This window comes from Canis lupus, chromosome 15 (assembly GCF_011100685.1).
Source record: "Canis lupus familiaris isolate Mischka breed German Shepherd chromosome 15, alternate assembly UU_Cfam_GSD_1.0, whole genome shotgun sequence".
Lineage (NCBI taxonomy): Eukaryota > Metazoa > Chordata > Mammalia > Carnivora > Canidae > Canis > Canis lupus.
Window position 1 is genome coordinate 22,886,326 of NC_049236.1, and position 19,508 is coordinate 22,905,833.

Here is a 19,508-nt window from a genome sequence, read left to right on the forward strand (position 1 = left end):
TGAGAGCACACATGTATCATTAAATATGTTCTGATGACTGTCATCCTCTTCCACACAGGCCATCTTCTTCAAGTGTCAGATATTGCTGCAGTTCCCTTTTTTGAGCTGCCATGAATATATTGATCCATATTTGTATATTGCCAGCTGTGTTAATGATCTTTGCAAGTAAGTGAAATCATTAGTATTTGTATTGAATTTTCTTTATCCAAAAAGAAGAGCAAAAACCACTTCTGTAATGTAGCCCTCTCAGCAGTTCACAAAGTATAATGGAAATGTGAAACATAAACTGCACTAATAGTTATTAAAAGCTTGCTGGATAATACATATAGTCTAAATGGGTTCTAGAAGCAGCAGGAACTGAATACAGCAATTCTTAAATATGGCTTGTACCACGGATCCCATTTAGCAGTTTAGAGATGTCAATAGATTCTTCCAAAATAATGTTTTGAAATGTGCAAAATCAAACACATAAAACTGCAAAAGAAACTATATGGAAACAGAGTTATCAAAATAGTAAAAGAAATGAATTTATGATATATGTGTTTTTTATATACCTTGCAGGTCTAACTATAACTACTATTGTTTGACATAATGATGAGTGTAAACAATATTTTGAGATATCTGCAACAATTGTAATTAGAAATGAAAACATTGAAAAATGAGATGTGAGATAAATTGTTGACAAGATCACAGATATTGCTGAGAACATTGTGATGTGTTGTCTATATGAGTAATTGAAGAAAATGCCAAGTGTCAGTTGGAGATTAGTGAAAATACACGTGTAATCTTTGTCCCACCCAAGGTCACCCAACTCTTACACGTTAAGAACACCTAGACTAGATGGTTGTCTAGGGAACATATTTAGCGAGACCCATCATAATATGTTCATCGATGTAGAAGTTACTATAGGTTACCTGTTATTAAAGTCTTTTTTACTATTTTTTTCCAAAAATTTACCAAGAGTATTTAATTAACCATCTTGAATATTCAGGAATATCTCAAATAATTTTAATAAATCCACATGTTTTACGAAACTCAAGATGTGTAAATGATACATGGGAACTTTGTTGTAAAAGACTAGACTAATTTTTTATTGAGTAAAACCACTTACACGTCACCGTATAGCTTGTAGCTTGTGGAGAGGTTTATTTATCAAAGGTGAGAACAGGGATCCCTGGGTGGCGCGGCGGTTTGGCGCCTGCCTTTGGCCCAGGGCGTGGTCCTGGATATCCAGGATCGAATCCCACGTCAGGCTCCCGGTGCATGGAGCCTGCTTCTCCCTCTGCCTGTGTCTCTGCCTCTCTCTCTCTCACTGTGTGCCTATCATAAATAAATAAAAGTTAAAAAAAAAAGGTGAGAACAAAGAGGGAAAGTTAAGATAGTGTGACATTGTCTTATTTAGAACTATTCTGCTTTAGTTAATGGGAGATTATTATAAAAATAATGAATATAGTGACATTTTTCAGATGTTCAACTTTTTTGGGATACTTGTTAATTTTGAATAGAGTACAGTTATATATTTATGTGTATAGTCTCTACTTTCAGGGATATATGAACTAATGTGGGAGTTTTGAAAGAGCTCCCCATCTGCCTCAAATATTGGAGGCTGACCTAACAATATTTTACAATATTTATTCCCTACTTGCTTTTATTTTTAAGTGCTACTTGTTATATCTTTGCTCTTTTACTCAGTCTTTTTTTTTTTTTTTTTTTTTTTGAGGATCTCTACAGGTAGTTCATGGTTTTAATTTAGCCAAGTATATGGAGTTAAAAATTGTTCTTATTCCACCACAACTCATTCTTTGGCCATTTTCCGGTAGTCTTTTCACTCCCCTTTGGCATCATCATCTTTAGCACCCACTTTGCAGGTCGCCTGAGATGAAATACTATTTGGAAGATCCAGGAAAGTCATTTTCCATTTATTAGTTAGGATATTGTTTGACTGCTTCAATTGTCAGAGTATCAATGGCTTATATTAAATTGAAGCTTATATTTCTCTCCTATAAAGTCCAAGTTTGTAAGTGGTCCTGATATCATACCATGTGTCCACTCCATGAGTTTTCCAATGACACAGCGATGCTATTGCTATGTTACTCCTCCCAAGGCCCAAGGTACTAATCTCAATTTTATTGCCAGAACCGGCTCCCTACTACCACATCAATAGTTTAGCTCTTAGAAAGGGAGAAAAGGAAGTAGAGGGCTGGCTGGCAGCTTTTTAAAGGAAGTGATCTGAAGTGAAAAAGCACACTTTTAACCCTTTGGACAGAACTTAGGAACATGGCCACACCTTGAAGCAAGGACAGATGGGAAGTACTGTTTTTGGCTGGGCAGCCACATGCTCAACAAAAACTTGGGAGTTCTGGGATCCCTGGGTGGCGCAGCGGTTTAGCGCCTGCCTTTGGCCCAGGGCGTGATCCTGGAGACCCGGGATCGAATCCCATATCAGGCTCCCGGTGCATGGAGCCTGCTTCTCCCTCTGCCTGTGTCTCTGCCTCTCTCTCTCTCTCTCTGTGACTATCATACATAAATAAATAAATATTAAAAAAAAAAAAAACTTGGGAGTTCTAACACTGATGAGAAGCAGGCTCTGGAGACCAAAAACCACAAAAAAACAGCCTCTGTTATACTTACGTCATCTGAAATATCATCATTGAGGGACTAACATTTTTGTCTTTTGGAATTTTGATATCCGTAGGCTTTAGATTTTGGAATCCCACCGCTTTCTCCAGGGCAAATAAAAATGGCAGGATAGGGAAACACCTTTTAGTGGTTAAAATCAACTGATATCTTAAGTGATGTGTTTGAGGTGCAGAGGCCAGGTTTGGGGGCAGGGCGGGCATGTAATACCAAAAAGAAGGACATTATAAATCAAGTAAGTGGGTCTTGATTAAACAGAAGTGAGAAACTACTGTTGATTAGTAGCCTTTTGACTTGTCTCAATATTTCCCCCAGGCTTAGGCTTACATCCTTTCTCCCCTGAAGGAGATTCTCTTCATTTCTTATATCAGGGGATGGCACCACCGAGATTCTATATCAGGAGAATAGAATTGTGAATTTGCTGTACACAAATTAATTTCCTGTTGGCATTGTGATCGCATATGGAATTCAATCCAGCTCATGTTTGCTTAGCATCTCTTCTGAGCTGAGAGTACTGTGCCCACATCTTGAAGAGACTGAAACAGTGTAGACATGGACTCTGTCCTAGGGACTCACATTCTCATGGGGGCAGAAGCAGGTGTCCAGCAATGACACATGCTCTAAATGTGAAGTGCTATGGATGTGGAGCAGAAAATTGCTGGCTTCATCAGGCAATGCCTACCATAGCTCCACAAAGGAGATGACATCTGAGTTGGAATCGGAAGGATGTTATAATAACATCTTTGAACCTATGCCCTCCTGTTTTTTCTTTTAAGAATGATAGACCCACCCTTGGTTTGTTCTCTATATTCAATAGTCTCTTATGGTTTGCCTCCTTCTCTCTCTTTTTTTTCTTCCTTTTGGAGAGGCTGGGATGGGTTAAATGGGCGATGGGCATTAAGGAGGGCACTTGTTGGGATGAGCACTGAGTGTTAAATGTAAGTGACAATATTACTGAATTCTAGTCCGGAAACCAATGTTACACTGTATGTTAACTAACTGGAATTTAAATAAAAATTTGAAACAAACAATGATAAACCTAGCAGCAAGGACATGCTTTTAACTTTGCCATTCTAAAGTCAATTGGTTTAAAAACAATGATTATTTAATGCTCATTTTCATGATTAAAAAAGCTAACATTCAAAATGGAGCAAATAAGCTCATTCCCCCTGCCTCACTAAATTGGAATAATAACTTCTTTCTTGCCTAATTGTTGTGAATTTTCGTGTGATACCAAGTGTAATGGGCCTGGCATCGATCCGAGAGTTAACATAGATACTTAAGATATGGTAGCTATTTTAATAATAGTTGCATTGGGGTGGGAAACCAATATTCAGGTACTTTGTTAACTTTCAAAGCCTCTATTAATTATAGGAAACAATGCATGTATTTAAATATAAATCAGAAGCTTATTATCTTTCTAGGAATTCAAGAATTTTAGCTTACCCTGTTTTTCAGAGAATTTTTTTGTTTGGAGGTTTAGAATATTTTCTGACCTTCTGAAGTTTACATGCTCAGTCCTTTTTTTCCCCTCTGAAGCTCAGTTAATTGGACTAGATAAGCTATGCGACTCCAATTACAGTAGCACAGGATAAGTGCAATTTGAGATGAGTGGCTTTTACAGCAGAGATACTGGAAATGCTAAGGTTCACAAAATACAACATTCTTAAGGTCATTATCTTGTAAGATGTTTAACTATTCAATTTTGAGTTTGAATTGGATTGAAAAACAAGTCCACTACCTTATTCTAAAACCTGCTTATTTTAGAGATGCTGCGTTAATCTGCTTTGGGAATTGTCAGGCCTCTTATATTTGTTTGACAGGAGCTCCTAGGGTGATTATAAGAAAACAATGAGAGATTATTTACTCTTGGCAAAATTATAAAAGTAACTAGCCTTAACAATTTAAGCTTAAAAGAATTAAAAATAAAAAACAAACAAAAAAAGATAAAGAATTAAAAACCTTTTAAATCTTAAAGTAAAATGCTATTTACTCAATCTTTCAAAACTGCTATGGTTTCATGAGTATTGGTTTTATTCCAGCTTATATTAAGAGCATTATATTTTGAACATAATTTTCATATATGATGCTTTTATTGTGATAGATTTTTATCTATTATAGTGGGATGTATAGATGTAAATTTATAAATATAAACTTTTTATATTTATTAATAGGATTTTCTAAAAGATCTGGGATGCTTTGTGTGGGAGGAAAGCAATATGTACAAGATTCTGAGCAGAACATCATAATTAAAACAGAAGTTTTTTTCAGTAGAGGTAGTTTTTTGAATCAAAAGAAAAGTGGCCAAATACTTGAAATAGTTTGATGAAGACAACTTAGTCTTCATCGCAGGCCCTTTTAAGCTGGGATGTCATGCTTCTATGTTTTCTGTGTTATTGTACATGATACGCACATGCTGTCATCAGTTAATACTAGAATATTCATTATGCACTTAGCATTTCTAGAGAGCAGGAGCTCAGAGGCATGGTTTCTGCCAATATTTCCTGTGTGACTCTGGCTCTGTCTTTTCACTTTCCAGAACTGATGATGATGAAACCTATTGTCGAGCAGCCACGGAGTACGCCAGGGCCTGTTCCCATGCTGGCTACCCTATCCAAGACTGGAGAGATGACTTTCCAGCATGTAGTATGTTTTGTTTGTTTGTTTGTTTGTATTTTTAATTTTCTAAACACTGTGTATTTTTGTTAATTTCAGGTTTATCCTAGTACTTAAAACTTTCCGTAGTGCTCAAAACTAATGATTTGCAGGGATCTGTCATTGACACAGTAACATTGGTAAACTTGCATACTTTTCAAGATGCTGTACCTTTTTTGAAAGAGAGGTGAGTAAATTTGACTTACAGCTCCCTTGTTTGCCCGTTTTAGCTGATAAATGTGATGATAGCTTCGTCCACCGGGATTGTATCAGCTGTTGCCCACCAACTTGCACGTTTGAGAAACAGTGTCTTGGGAGCAATCTCCACTGTCTTGATGGATGTTACTGCGCAGACGGTAAGCACTCGGTGAAAGAAATGATGTCTGTACTCATGGAAACTAGTATCCAGTGATCTAAGACTCATGTCATACTGTCCTGTCTCAGGACATTAGGACTGTTGCATTTTCTACCCTTGTAGGATTTGGTCCTCGAAGTGACCAGGAATGGCTACTTTTCTACTTTGTACATTTTCCAGGGAATTTGGAATCCACTGTCCTTTTTTTTTAAAAAAAAGGAAAAAAATATTTTATTTATTTATTCATCAGAGACACACAGAGAGAGGCAGAGACACCAGCAGAGGAAGAAGCAGCCTCTCTGTGGGGAGCCCGATGTGGGACTCGATCCCAGGACCCTGGGATCACGACCCAAGCCAAAGATAGACTCTCAACCACTGGGCCACCCAGGCACCCCATGGAATCCATAATCCTGAAGTTAACCAGGACAAACCTTTTGTTCTCTTAGATAGTTATAGATATTCAATAATTTGTATATTTTCATATTTTGAAGATGAAAGCAAATTAAAAAAAAGCCTCACATTTTGGCAGTATAAGGTTTTCGTCCTGATGCAGTTTTAATATTGAAATTAGAAGTAGCATAGCAAGTGATACAGGTGAGGTTTAAAACTGGGTGAGGTGAAGATGAATGCTCTACTGATAGACCTTTACCAAGAACACTGAGGATTTACTCAAATCCTTTATTTTTACAGATTAAAAAAGTAGAATCCCAGAGGTGTGAACTTAATATGAGCGAGGACCACTTGGAATCCGGTCTGTGGACCTCAGTCTGTTGGTCTGTCAGCACTGTTCAAGGCATAATCTTTAGACCAGTGCCAGGCCTGAACCGTTTGTTACCATTGATACACTAAGGAGCTTGAGCCAGAATAAAAATCCATGTGCCAAAATATAAGTCAATGCTTCCTTCACCTGGGAATCCTTGCTCTGGAGAGAGGTCAGCTGAACGAAGCATATGCTTGATGACATGGTTGATGTACATTCTGGCTGAAGAATGAGAGGTAGCAAATGCTGTTCCTCTGCACTGGTCCTTTGGGTAGCATGACCCGGCTCTTTATCATCTGTGTGACAATAGCGTAAGTCTCTCATTTTGAGACGAACAGAAATTAAGCCAAGAATAAGTCTTCTCTCCCCTTCTCTCCCTTTCTTCCTTGAAAGCGAGGAAATACTGTCCAGTTGCCCTTGTTTTGTGTAGTGAAACTTGAGTTTTTGGTAACAAGTCATGGGATAAGAAATTTGAAAATCACTGAAAGAGATCCTTTGACGGTAGCTACTGATTGAGATAGAGCCAAGTTGTCAGTAACCTCTTTATTTTTTTTAATCATTATTTTTTTAGTAACCTCTTTAAAAGTAAAATTATATATGTATTTCTCCAGCACCTGGTGCAAGCAGGTGTTCAATAAAAGTTGGTTCAATTATTATATTTAAAGAGTACTTTTTTTGTTATTTCTTTTGAGAATTTGATATGTATTTTTCTTAAATAGGCCTCATAATGGACAATGGGACTTGCATCTCCTTGGAAAACTGCCCGTGTAGTTTTCATGGATTAGCTTATTCAGTTGGTTCAAAAATTGAACAAGAATGTACTGAATGGTATGTGATCAATGTTCAGCCAATTTATCTCTGGGCACCTGGCTATTGATATGTCCATTACCATGACATATATTTAAAGGAATATACTTATTACTGATTTTCTTCCAAAAATTCCAAGACATGGTTTGCATCCTATTTAAAGTCTGTGGAGGAGGGAGGCAGGGGGCCATACATATTTTCATGTTTAAAGATGAAAGCAAGTTCAGAAAAAAAAAATCTAGAAAAAATCTAGAAAATCCTTAATTTCTTTTGTGATTTAATTCTACCCACTTCCTTTGGTAATAATCCCATCAAATCATATACCCATGTAATGCGTCTGTTGCATTTTCTTCTTGCTTATAACCAGTACTTTGCACATACTTAGAACTTGACGGCACCCCTGGCCTTCTCTACTGAGTACTTTCAAGAGTGACTCTCCCTATTGCCAATACTTGGCCATGATTAGAGATGTTTAGAATCCCTCCTGGGAGTCTTATAAAGAAGCAGGTATAAATGTCATCAGCCCATTTTCCCTTTGATGTCAATGTAAGTGACATGCAGGTAGATAACCAACCATGTTCTTATTTTTTTTTTTAAGATTTTATTTATTTGTTCATGAGACACACAGAGAGAGGCAGAGACACAGGCAGAGGGAGAAGCAGGCTCCATGCAGGGAGCCTGACACGGGACTCGATCCCAGGTCTCCAGGATCACACCCTGGGCTGAAGGCAGACGCTCAACCACTGAGCCACCCGGGTGTCCCCAAACCATGTTCTTAGATACTGATTTAAGCTCCTGCCTGCAGAGACTCTGCTTCCATCCTTCTGGCCTCCTAACCTCAAACTCGTTGCTGGCAGATGGCAGTTTATCTTACATAACAGGACATCCTTTCTCTCTAATGTCTCATGATCCTCAAAAGAAATTTCTTAATTTGTAATAGATGGGATAATTTATTGATTTAGCTGTTTATGAATATTTCTCTAATAATATAGGTAAATAGTTTTCGTGTGTGACTTTTTTTTTTTTAGTTTAAGCAATGAGAGAACATAAAACAGAAGTTCTCTGTTTGCATAGGACTTTTGTCCCTGACCATTCTGTATTCCCTCTGTGTCATCTTAGTGACTTAGGGATGACACACAATAGATAATAATTTAGGCACTGGCCAGTCCAAATTTTTCAGTTAATTGAACTCCTGTCAATATATTTTTCAAGTCAGAGTATTCTGAACCTATAAACATGGTATATTTTGGTACATTAACAAGTATGCTGATGCAAATGTTAATGCAGTTTTTCTATACCAATAATTCATATTCTTACAATTTCATTTAGTGTATGTGTTGGTGGAGTTTGGAACTGCACTGAGCATGACTGTCCAGGTAAATCTTTTAAAATGTTTTTAAAGAAAAAGTCTCAGTTTTTTTAAATTGAAGGAAGATAGTAATGATTTTTATGAGGTCATCTCATATATAACAAGAGATGTAATGATCAATAAATTCAGATATTCAGAGGATAAATGGAAAATTGAATGAAGGATAGCTTTGAGCAGGAAACTGGTGAAAACTTATTGAAGTACTATAAATATTACAAAACCTAAAAAGTACACGGAAGTGCTGTCATTTAATAAATTTTAAGTTAACTTACATAACATAATCTGGTAAGTTTGTCAAGCTGGTACATTTTAGACACTTTAGTTATTCTTTTTGATGCATGATTATTTACCGTAAATCAGCTTTTTGCTTTTTAAGAATAAATGTGATTTCTTTCTCCACCTTCTCCTTCTCTCTCTCCTTCTTCTTTTTGTCTTTTCTTATTTTTCTTCTTCTTCTTATTTTTTTTCTGGTAGTTCAATGCTCCGTTGTGGGTGATTCTCATTTTACAACATTTGATGGTCGACATTATTCTTTTATTGGAATGTGCCAATACATCCTTGTGAAAGGAACTGGAAAAGATAAATTCACAATCACTCTACAGAAAGCTCACTGTGAACAGGTAGGAACATCTCAATGGTTTTTTTTTTTTTTTTTTTTGGTTTTGTTTTTGACTCAAGCTGCTTGATTCTAGGTTAAGAGTGATAATATGAATGGATACAGTTATTTTCTTCAAAAATGATTGTCAAGAGGCATTGTTATTCTACATTTGACAAAGAAAGAAAGATGGTTGATAATTTATGTTTTACTATTGATTATATGTGTATCCTGATTTGATGTTAAAATATGAACTGTGTTTTAGATTAAATGCTTTGCATTTGACTGTATTTTCTTTCTTAAAAAATGGTATTTGTATGTATAGTTTTTTAAATGTATCATGCATAATTGCACAATGGACCTAAACTTTTGGCTATTTCGAAAGCTCCTATTTTAAAGAGGTGATTCTTGATAAGAGTGAATAGACTTCATATATTCTAAATAGATATGATGAATTTCATACTGGAATATTCATTTTACAATCTTTTTAAAATAAACACATCAGTTATTTGTAAAGACACACAGATTTTCCTCTCAAGTCAGAGAGTCAAAATTTTGCAGAAATCTTAAATTTTCTAGTTTCATTCCAGTATGACATGGTTATTTCCAAAAAAATTCTGAACTACTTTGTTTTTTTACAGTTTGATTTTTTCCTTTGCAATACATCAGAGTCTGAATAAGCTTTCTACATAGAATCCTAATTCTCTTTGTTTTTTTCCTTACTGAATTTTTTTTATGTCTAATATGCCACTTAAATGAATTTAGAGAGGTATTTTAACAATATGCTATGGAAAACATAACTATTGGCACTTTGCTGAGAACATTTTATTTAATGTTCTATGTAAAATATAGGTATGTATATGGTACTTAATGTACTATATAAATACATATAAATACATATTTTATTAGTAATGGGGGTATATAAAATAGATTATGTGGTCATTATTATTATATTACTTATACTCAAGCCTTTTTCATACCAGAAATTGTTAACTGTGTGTACTCTCTTCCCTCTTTTTTCTCCCCTGTCTCTCTCTTGTTTTTCCCCATTCCCCTCTCCCATTATCACTGCCTCTTTCTATGTCTCTATTTCTCTCTCATTCCTTTAACTGACAATTTGATTTTTTTTGCAGAACCTTGGCTTGGTCTGCCTTCAGTCTATAACTCTAATTCTGGATGATGATTTTAACAAACAAGTGACCCTTAGTAGAGGAGGACAAATCCTTACCAGTCCTAACCAAGGCTTCAATCTGAATGGTAAGAAGCAGTGTTGTACTTTCCTTAGATTAACAATAGCAATAAAACGAGCTAAATAAAGTCTTTTCCCACTGACCGACTAATCTAACATTTGAGTATCCAGGTGTTGCCAGACTCTCAGCTAGACACTTCAGAGATGACCATGTTTGGGGGAACTAGAGAACTCAGGTGGCCTAGAGTTTGCAAGAGGAGAGATACAAGCAAACAGCCACTTACATAAAATAGGATAAACTCAAAGGGACTCTGGGGGGCTCAGTGAGGGCAGCTCCCTCAGCCTCGGGCAGGAGTGTGCAGGTGTAGTTAAGTTTTCAAAGCAGAGGATTACCAGGAGGAAGGAGGTGGAGAAAGTGTTCCATGCAAAGCAAGAGAGATAGAACTGTGTGATGTGTTTAGAGGAAACTAGTTTGGTTCCGTGAAAGCCTGGAGAGGATGATGGAGAATGTCCAGCCATGAGAAGAGAGACATAGGTGGAGATGAGAGCGGGGAAAGCCTTAGATGCAGGGCATCATTATGGGTTTTCTTGTTCCTGCCTGTGTTCTAGCATAGTTATTTTTAATACTCTCGGTCCCAGAGATGTCCCAATTTATATTACAAATTACACGGTTATGCTATTCATTGTCATGTTAAGGAGGTTGAACTCTATATGAAATTGAATATGAAATTATCACTATTTGACCATTATTTTTTTTGACCATTCTTATGTACAAAGATAACAGTCTCCTGTGGTTCAACCAAATAAATATTAAGTTTTAATGAGAAAACTGGTGCAGTCTCTCTTTTTTTTGTGAACTACTATAGCAACCATGTGGAAATGGCTTTAAGAGATGCTAGTAGGAAACATGGGGAGTAGTTAGGATGATACTGAAGTAGGGCATGCAGAGAAAGAGGAGGAACTGATGTACGGCAGTGATGGTGGAGATGGAAAGAAAACAGAAAAATTATTTAGGAAAAAAATCTGGTGACATATTGGCTTTGAGCTGGTTGGGGAAGGAGAAAAGGGGGACAAAGTGATCAAAGAATGATTCTCAGCTTTCTGGGGGTGGTGACCAGATTGATGGCAGAAATTGTGGTGAGGAGACAAGAGGAACACCTCTGCTGGCAAAAGTTCAGACTCAAACACAAGTTTCTTGTCTCTAAAGGTATCTTTTAAAATGGCTCCCCTTTTTGCTGACAGTCTGAAGGAAATGGGGCATTTTTGAAGAAAGTGCCACTTCCTTATTGAATCATGACCAGTTTGGAGAAAGTTCACAACACACACACACACACACACACACACACACACACACACACAAGAAAAAGAGGACAGACTTCAAATACTAAGGACTGTCCCGTACCTGCCAAGAGATGCTTGCCAACTAAATTACCTGTGGACATGACTATCTATTAAAAAGATCTGCTGAAGACCCAGACAGGGAAAAAAGAAAGCATAAGGTGGCAAAAAATTGGCCCTGGAGCACAGGAGCAGGAGCTGGTCTCTCCCTCTCTCTCTCTTTGAAAATGTTTCAAGCTTTTACCTAAATTCTAGTTCCCAGTCTCTTGAAAGAAGAGCTCTGGTCTTATATGCTAGCATTTCAGAACACGGCCTATGAGTCTCAAAGCTGATTTATGTATGTTCTTTTCTCGCAGGAATTGTTGAAATTCAAACTCTGTCATCCTTATTTATTCTTCTAAAAACCACATTTGGTTTAAAGATTCTGTTTGCTATAGATGGGGAAAGAATTTATATTCAGCTCACTAGTGCATGGAAAAGAAGAACATTAGGTCTGTGTGGCACTTTTAATGGGAACATAAGGGATGATTTCCTGTAAGTATGATTTCTGTACAGCTAACATGATTTAATGACTAGTAATTTAGAAGATACAAATTCTCTCATTAAAAACGTTCACTTAACTAATAATAGCTTAGTCATCACTGTTCCAAGAACTTTACATGATCATCTATTTAAATTTTATAGCAATCCCTTGATGAGTAGCTCTGTTTTATAGATAAAGCAACTCAGTGAGGCCCCAAAGTGGCCATGAATAGCTCGAAGTCATTTAGCTCAAAATGGTGGAGCTGGGCTTTGAATTTGGGTGGTGTGACTCAGAGTCCATGGGCTGAACCACAGACTAACCATCCCTTATTGTCTCTCCTGCCACCTATCAAGTTTAACGATATTTCATTTTTGAACACTCACTGCTTTTAAAAAGACTCAATATCATTTGGTATTATGAAAGATAGTGAGTTATACCTTAAAAATATTTATATCATTTGGTATGAACGATGGCTCTAAAGCAACATTTTGGCATCCAATTTAATAGAATTTTGTGATAGTTGTGTTTCATCAGAAGAAAAACAGTACAGTACAGTTGTACCCCTTACATTGGCAAAGTGGTGTCACCCACCTGTGAAAAGACCCAGTGTACACTTTAGGATAAGTGCTTTGGGCACCTGTTCTCGTGCTAAGCACCGTGGGGCAATTTAAGCAGTATCACATGGTTCCCATCCTTAGGCAGATCAGGAGGGGATAGCAGTCTTTCAAAAATAACTAGGTCAAAACAAAAAAAAAGAAAGAAGAAAGAAAGAAAGAAAGAAAGAAAGAAAGAAAGAAAGAAAGAAAGAAAGAAAGAACGAACTAGGTCAATGCAAGATATTAATCAACTATATATAAAAACACCGAGATAATTTCAAAAAGTTAAATGTTGAACCATGTGGCCATAGCAAGAAGCACAGCCGGGATTATGAGTAGGTCAGTGTGTGGACTGGGTAACCAGAGAACATTTCATGGATAAGCCATTCCTCAAATACCAAATTAAAATTTTTCCACCCGAATACTCCATTTTTTTTAAACACTGCTGCATATTTTTCTCATTTGGGTTTCTTCCCCCTCCTAATCTTTCTGGTGAATCCCTATTTATTGTTCAACCCAATTCAGAATTTATTAGCTTCAAAACATGAGCTCATATCCCATCAGACATGGTTGACTTTGACTTTGTTATCTATGAGAATCTGTCCCTTATCTGTCTGGTTTCCACTTAAAACTGTGAGCTCTTTGAGAGTAAGGATCAAGTCCTCGATCCTTCTGTTCTTAGGAACTAGCATAGAGTTTTATATGCAGTACATAGTTGAACTGCATGGAGGTAGGGCTTTTAATAGGGCAGCAAGAAGAAAATTTGGACGGGCAAAAAGAACTGGCATTTAAAAATTTAAATTTCAGAAGATAATTTATCTTTTTCTCTTCTGTGACTAATATGTTTTTTTAGGTTATCTAGTTCATTATGTTTCATTTATTTGTAGGTCAGAATATCGATATCTTTTATCACATTCATGAAACAGACTATATTAAGTGGCTTGGCTAAGATGTGCAGAAAAGGAATTTAAGCCTTCTTTCTCTTTCTTGTTTATCAGAATGGGTTAGCAGTCAATGTTTAACAGATGGCAGATCTGTCTGCCTTTTTCTAAGGCACCAGTCTCCTCCATGTATAAACATTCAGGCGTGATAACAGTGCAGGATAATATTTCAGAGGCAGAGATAAATTTGAACAATGTTTAGCTTTCCAACAAACTAGTTAAAATTCTTTATTTCATAAAGGTTAATGTGAATCTGCAAACATAGTGGAATGGAAAATATTAATTACTTGAAAATCTTGTTGCAGCAAGTTAAATATGGTGAGCCATAGGGCATTTTATAAAATGAAATATAATAAATAAATGGGTCTACATTTTAATTCCCCCTCTTTTTTCTTGTATTTATTCTTTTAAGTGAATTAAATGAAATAAGAGAGCCAATCTCTGAGTCAGTTCCCCCTGGGAACCCTGACTACACCCATCACCTTGACCTATTTTATTGTGCTCCGTAGGGGCGAAGAGGAAAGGAGAGGGAAAGAAGGCAAAGAGCTAGTGCTCTTCAATTTCTCTGAGTCTCTGTGCTCTTATTTGAACAAAATGAGATTTGCGGTTAGGTGTTTGCTGTAATTCTTTATGGTTCTAGGATGGTTTGATTTTGAGGAATAGGAAAGGGGAAAGGGTGAGGACAAGGGATGAGCCTTGGGGAATGGCTTGTGCAACTCCTTTTTATTCTCCTCTCTCAGCCATGGTGGTGGGAAGCTCCACATAGTCACTAGGGACTGAGGTCACTGGTAACCAAAGCAGTTAATTTATGAGGACAGTATAGAGAGCTGAGATAAAGCCTTCTCTGCTATCTGGTCATGATGTTGGGGGCTTTCATTAGTCATGACTTGCTTGGGCAAAGCTTCCCACAGGAGACCTAGTCCAACCTGCTTCTCTAGGTAGTTTGGACAGTGTCCAATAAGGATTGTCACTCGCTAAATATTGCTTGATGAGTTTGTAAACCTTGATGGCTGCTGGAGGGGGGGCATCCTAGTGTTTGGCTTTGCAATGTTGTGGTTTATAAGCCCGATTTTGAAAGAATAGGTATTTCTCTTCCATTTTGTTTTGCTGAGGAAACGGAAGAAGTGAGCAACTTTGAGAAAGTATGCCTTTTATACCATTTTCCCTCAATTTTCTTTTAGCGAAAAGGATGGTACCTCAGTATTTCAGTCTCGTAATGGAAATGAAATATTGAATCAGACATATAGACTATTTATATTTGGGCCACTTGGGTCCCGTATATTTGGGTCTCTAACCTCTGCCCGTGTCACTGAGACTACACACACACATTAATGATTTGGTGGTGTGAATGATATTTTGTTAAAACGATGAGAACTGGGTTGAAATCTTGGCTCTGACACTTATCAGCTAAATGACTGTTGATATTTCTCTGAGCTTCTGCTTTGCTTTCTCTTTTAAAGAGAAATTATGTTTTCTTCACAAGGCTAAGGTGATTATTAAATAAAACCATGAATGTCCACAATGTGACACATTTTAAAGTCTTAATAACAGGAAGCTAATGCCATGTGTGTTTTAAAAAAATAGAACATTTTAAGCTCTAAGTTCTCCTTGTAAATAAAAAAAATAGTATTCTCCTTTTTTAGTAATTGGAGACTATGAACAAATGAAATAAATGGAAGAGACTAAGATGCACGTGACCTTTGCTTTCTAGTTCTCCATCAGGCATGATAGAAGGTACCCCACAACTTCATGCAAATGCTTGGAGAGTTTCCACTACTTGTTTTGCACCTGTCCATGTTCCTATGGTGGACCCCTGTAACATTAATCAACAAAACAGTAAGTCTTTCTTCCTACATGTAAATGTAGAGGAAAGTTCCATGTATTATTGTAATCTTTTTTTTTTGTATTACTGTAATCTTATAAAATTAGAGAATTAGATATGCCTCTTTATATAATCTAGGTTATTTTTAAAAGAGCTCCAGAAAATGACTATTTTGTTTACTAATTTGCATTAATAAATGTCCTTATTTTAGGGGTTTACAAATCCCTAAGCTCTTCACAGATGTGGGCTGGCATTCTGGAGATTTCAGATTCTTCAAAGGCTAAAGAGAAATCTCTGGAAATATTGTAATAATGCTGTTATAGTCTTGGGATGTTCGACTTCAGGTCCATAGTGTGACAGCTCATGCAGATTCTTCTGTTCCTATCACATTACCAATTCCTACTCAGACAGCGTGTTATGGGTTTATAAGCAGGAGCCAGTGATCCAAGGAAGTCTGTGCCATCAAGTGTGCAACAATTTGAGATGGTCATGCTCCAGAGTTCCAATTTGCAATGACAGTGCAACAAACATGCCAAGAATTTTTGGCTGTATTTTTTTTTTTTTACTAAAGCCACAGCAAACTATGGGGAAGGCTATTCCATTGATCAATAAAAAAAAAAAAAGACATATTATATATATATATGTGAAAAATTAATATGCATGCTTAAATAAACATTTTTATAGTTTTAATTTGTTTAAGTGTTTTGGCTAATTTACTGTTTCTATGTAGTTATTTTATTACATACTATTAATAGTGGTTGAGTACCCATAAGAACCCAGTACAATCCCTGGATTTTGTAGTGGTTGTTTGGAAGGATTCTGTTGATTATCATATGGTCTTTATTATTAAGTTATAGGTTTGGTGTCCTGGAAAGATGATGGCTTTCAGTGCTGCTGGTGTTTTGTCAAAGCTAGCTTCTTTTTTATTTTATTTTATTTTATTTTTTTAATTTTAAGGCTAGCTTCTAAACCTGTAGAAGATTGTTAACTCCTGTAGCCATTTTTCCCATCTATAATAAGAGGATTAGACTAAAATCTTGTGGTCTCTATAATTCAATACTTCTTAATCTCATTCCCATTTAAGGATACTTTCTCTCCTATTCTGTCCTCAAATTTCTAATAGACTTCCTTCTCCTTCAGTTAGTCTTGCTCAGTTTGTTTCTAACTTTCTCAATTCTCTCTTTGATATTGCAGCAATTTTATTTTTTTTATAGTAACATGTAATGGTTACTAAATGATAAATTCCATTTCCTTCTGGTCTTTTATTGATGACCTCTCTTGTTACATGCCATTTTATTTTATATATATACATATAAATATACACATATTTTTATATATGTTATCATGCTTACCCACCTATCTCATGTCTTCTATGACATATATTTTAGATATTATCCTTTTTCACCTTTGCCATGACCTATTTTTTTAAGATTTCACAAAGGTAAACTTAGAAAGATCCCCCAAAAAAGAAAATAAATAAAAAGTCAATAATTCTGATGTGGATTCTGAAGGATATTTTTTCACAAGGATCTTCTTGAGGCACTATTTTACTTAATGTTAGTGGGAATATTTTTTGATTTACAAATCCTTAGGGCACACAATAAAAGCCCCCACTGATATATTCCTTTGTTTTGGAGTTCCTGGGAATTAGAGGAATGCATGCTAACAGAATGCAGTTATAGTCTAAGTTACTTGTTTTCATATATTTATCTGTAGCAATGCAAAATATAATACTCAGTTAATTACCATGTATTTCTTTACCAATGATAAATATATTTAAAATATTCAACAAAATAAGTTCAGGGTTTTTTTTTCCTTTAAATTCCAGTTAGTTAACATACAGGGTAATGTTAGTTTCAGGTGTAGAAATAATTAATCACTTCCATGCAACCCTCAGTGTTTATGACAAGTGCCCTCCTTCATACTCATCGCCCATTTAACCCACCTCGCCTCCAGCAACTCTCAGTTTGTTCTCTATAGTTAAGAGTCTGTTTCTTGGTTTGTTTTCCCTCCATGTCTATTTGTTTTATTTCCTGAATTCCACATGAGTGAAATCATATGGTATTTGTCTTTCTCTGACTGATGTATTTCACATAGCATAATACTCTCTAGCTCCATCCACATTATTGTAAATGGCAAGACTTCATTCTTTTTAATAGCTGAGTTTATGTGTTTTTTTTTAGAAAGATGGAATTTAGATTGCTTTGTCAAACTTGGTTACTTCCATAATTCTATTTGATCAGTCATTCTCAAGGGAAAAGTCGATAAAATTCAAGAAGTGATTACACAGACCTCCCAAAATGGGTTGGTATTATATTTCATGGCCTTTAGCATGTAGTCCAATCCCTAATCTCTATTCATTACTCATTTATTTATGCATTCATAGATTTTTTATCAGACATCATTGAGCTCCTGGTATTTGCCAGACATTGTTCAATGTGCCTTGCGCAGACATTGTATTCAATGACTATATGGTAACTGCCGCATTATATTTACCCCAGAGACTTCATTGGAATGAGATGATTCCCAATCCTTCCTGGATAATTTTGAATTCCAGGAAGTTGCCCTAGCATCTACAATCTGGCACCCTTCTTACTGTGTGTGGCTGTCTGGAGATAAGCCTTCTAATACTCACCAATTCTTTATAGCAGAATTGGGGCAATTTTCTGTGAAGGTCCTCAGACAGTTGGGTAATTGAGACCATTTCTATTGACACTTCTGTTACTCATATTATTCAGATATAACACAATACTTCTTTTTTGCCAAAGATTATTAAATATGGATTAAGTGCTGTCACTAATATTACTAAATGTAAAAATAAACCAACAAAACAGTATAAATGGAAAATGTTGGCTCCTGTTGAAAATTATATGCAATTTTGTATATTACTAGGAAAGCAAGATGCTTGGATAGTTCTGGAATTTGATACTTAAAGGTATGATCTAGACTAGGAAATGAGGTGCTAATGGTTTTTGTTGTTGTTGTTTTGTCTGTTAGTTGGATACGCAGCACACTGTGATGTTATCCATCAAGAGCTCTTTGCTTCTTGCCACATCTACATTAGCCCTGGGCTGTACTATCAGCTGTGCCGCCATGACGCTTGCAAGTGTGGAAGCGCCTGTCTGTGCAATGCTCTTGCCCACTACACCTACCTCTGCAGCCAGCGTGGTATTACCATTGATTTCAGAGCTCAGATTTCATTCTGTGGTGAGTATGATGATGGTATAGATAAAGATGATCAGATGACACTTTAAAGATTTTTGTGTAATTACTGCTTTTTTTTTTTTTTTAAAAGAAAGGTCAATATTGCCTAAGTTATCTGGAAGATGATTAAAATGTGCAAACATGAAAAACAAATGAAATGCTTCATTTCTTAAAATTGGAACTATATTGGATAAGACCAATAAATTTTTTTTACTATTTTTATTGTAAGCAAAATTAGAGTTGTAACTGCATCATTTGAGATATGCAACAGAAATAATGTGAAAAATCTGAAAAAAATTATCATTAAAATATCATATCTAAGTATCAGAAAATATGGAAGAGCATTATGTGAGATGGTGGCATAGGTGATTTGTAGCTAATAGGTACGTTTACACAACAGGCAATTATCTCAAGGTCAACCTCATGGCTATGGTGTCTGTTGTCTCATTCATGGTAAGTTGTTTCCTTTCTTTACGTGTTGTATAATTTTTTTATGAGTTAATCTTTATCAGAGCCGCCCTTTGCCCCACGCTTGTTAGAATCTTTTATGGCCTGGGTTTCAGGAGCGTCACTTCCCACCTCTCCACCCTCTCCCTGCCACAGATTGCGTTAAGCTTTTCCCTGTTGCTGTAGGGGTATCACTGGCCAGTTTTGATAGTAATTTCTCAGCTTGGGCATTCTAAGACAAAAATATTGTAAATATAAAAGTAATGAAAA

At 36.1% G+C, this 19,508-nt stretch overlaps 1 protein-coding gene and 1 long non-coding RNA gene across 3 annotated transcripts in view; one reads left to right on the forward strand and one right to left on the reverse strand.

Annotated features, from left to right (window-relative positions):
• OTOGL (otogelin like) overlaps positions 1–19,508 on the forward strand; it is a 131,289-nt gene that overhangs the window by 25,729 nt on the left and 86,052 nt on the right. The window contains exons 10-19 of the mRNA XM_038558530.1: positions 59–165; positions 5,177–5,283; positions 5,523–5,648; positions 7,127–7,235; positions 8,544–8,590; positions 9,058–9,203; positions 10,312–10,435; positions 12,062–12,239; positions 15,477–15,601; positions 18,585–18,794. Coding sequence (XP_038414458.1) covers positions 59–165; positions 5,177–5,283; positions 5,523–5,648; positions 7,127–7,235; positions 8,544–8,590; positions 9,058–9,203; positions 10,312–10,435; positions 12,062–12,239; positions 15,477–15,601; positions 18,585–18,794 — 1,279 coding nt within the window. The remainder of the gene's footprint in view (positions 1–58; positions 166–5,176; positions 5,284–5,522; positions 5,649–7,126; positions 7,236–8,543; positions 8,591–9,057; positions 9,204–10,311; positions 10,436–12,061; positions 12,240–15,476; positions 15,602–18,584; positions 18,795–19,508) is intronic.
• The window catches only part of LOC119869352, a 41,408-nt gene that overhangs the window by 19,838 nt on the left and 2,062 nt on the right, over positions 1–19,508 (reverse strand). Inside the window, exon 2 of one of the 2 annotated variants that reach the window (XR_005370402.1) lies at positions 8,934–9,153. This is a non-coding gene — a long non-coding RNA (uncharacterized LOC119869352). Of the gene's footprint in view, positions 1–8,807; positions 9,154–19,508 lie in introns of those variants that run through there. The other variant, XR_005370401.1, reaches the window with a different exon arrangement.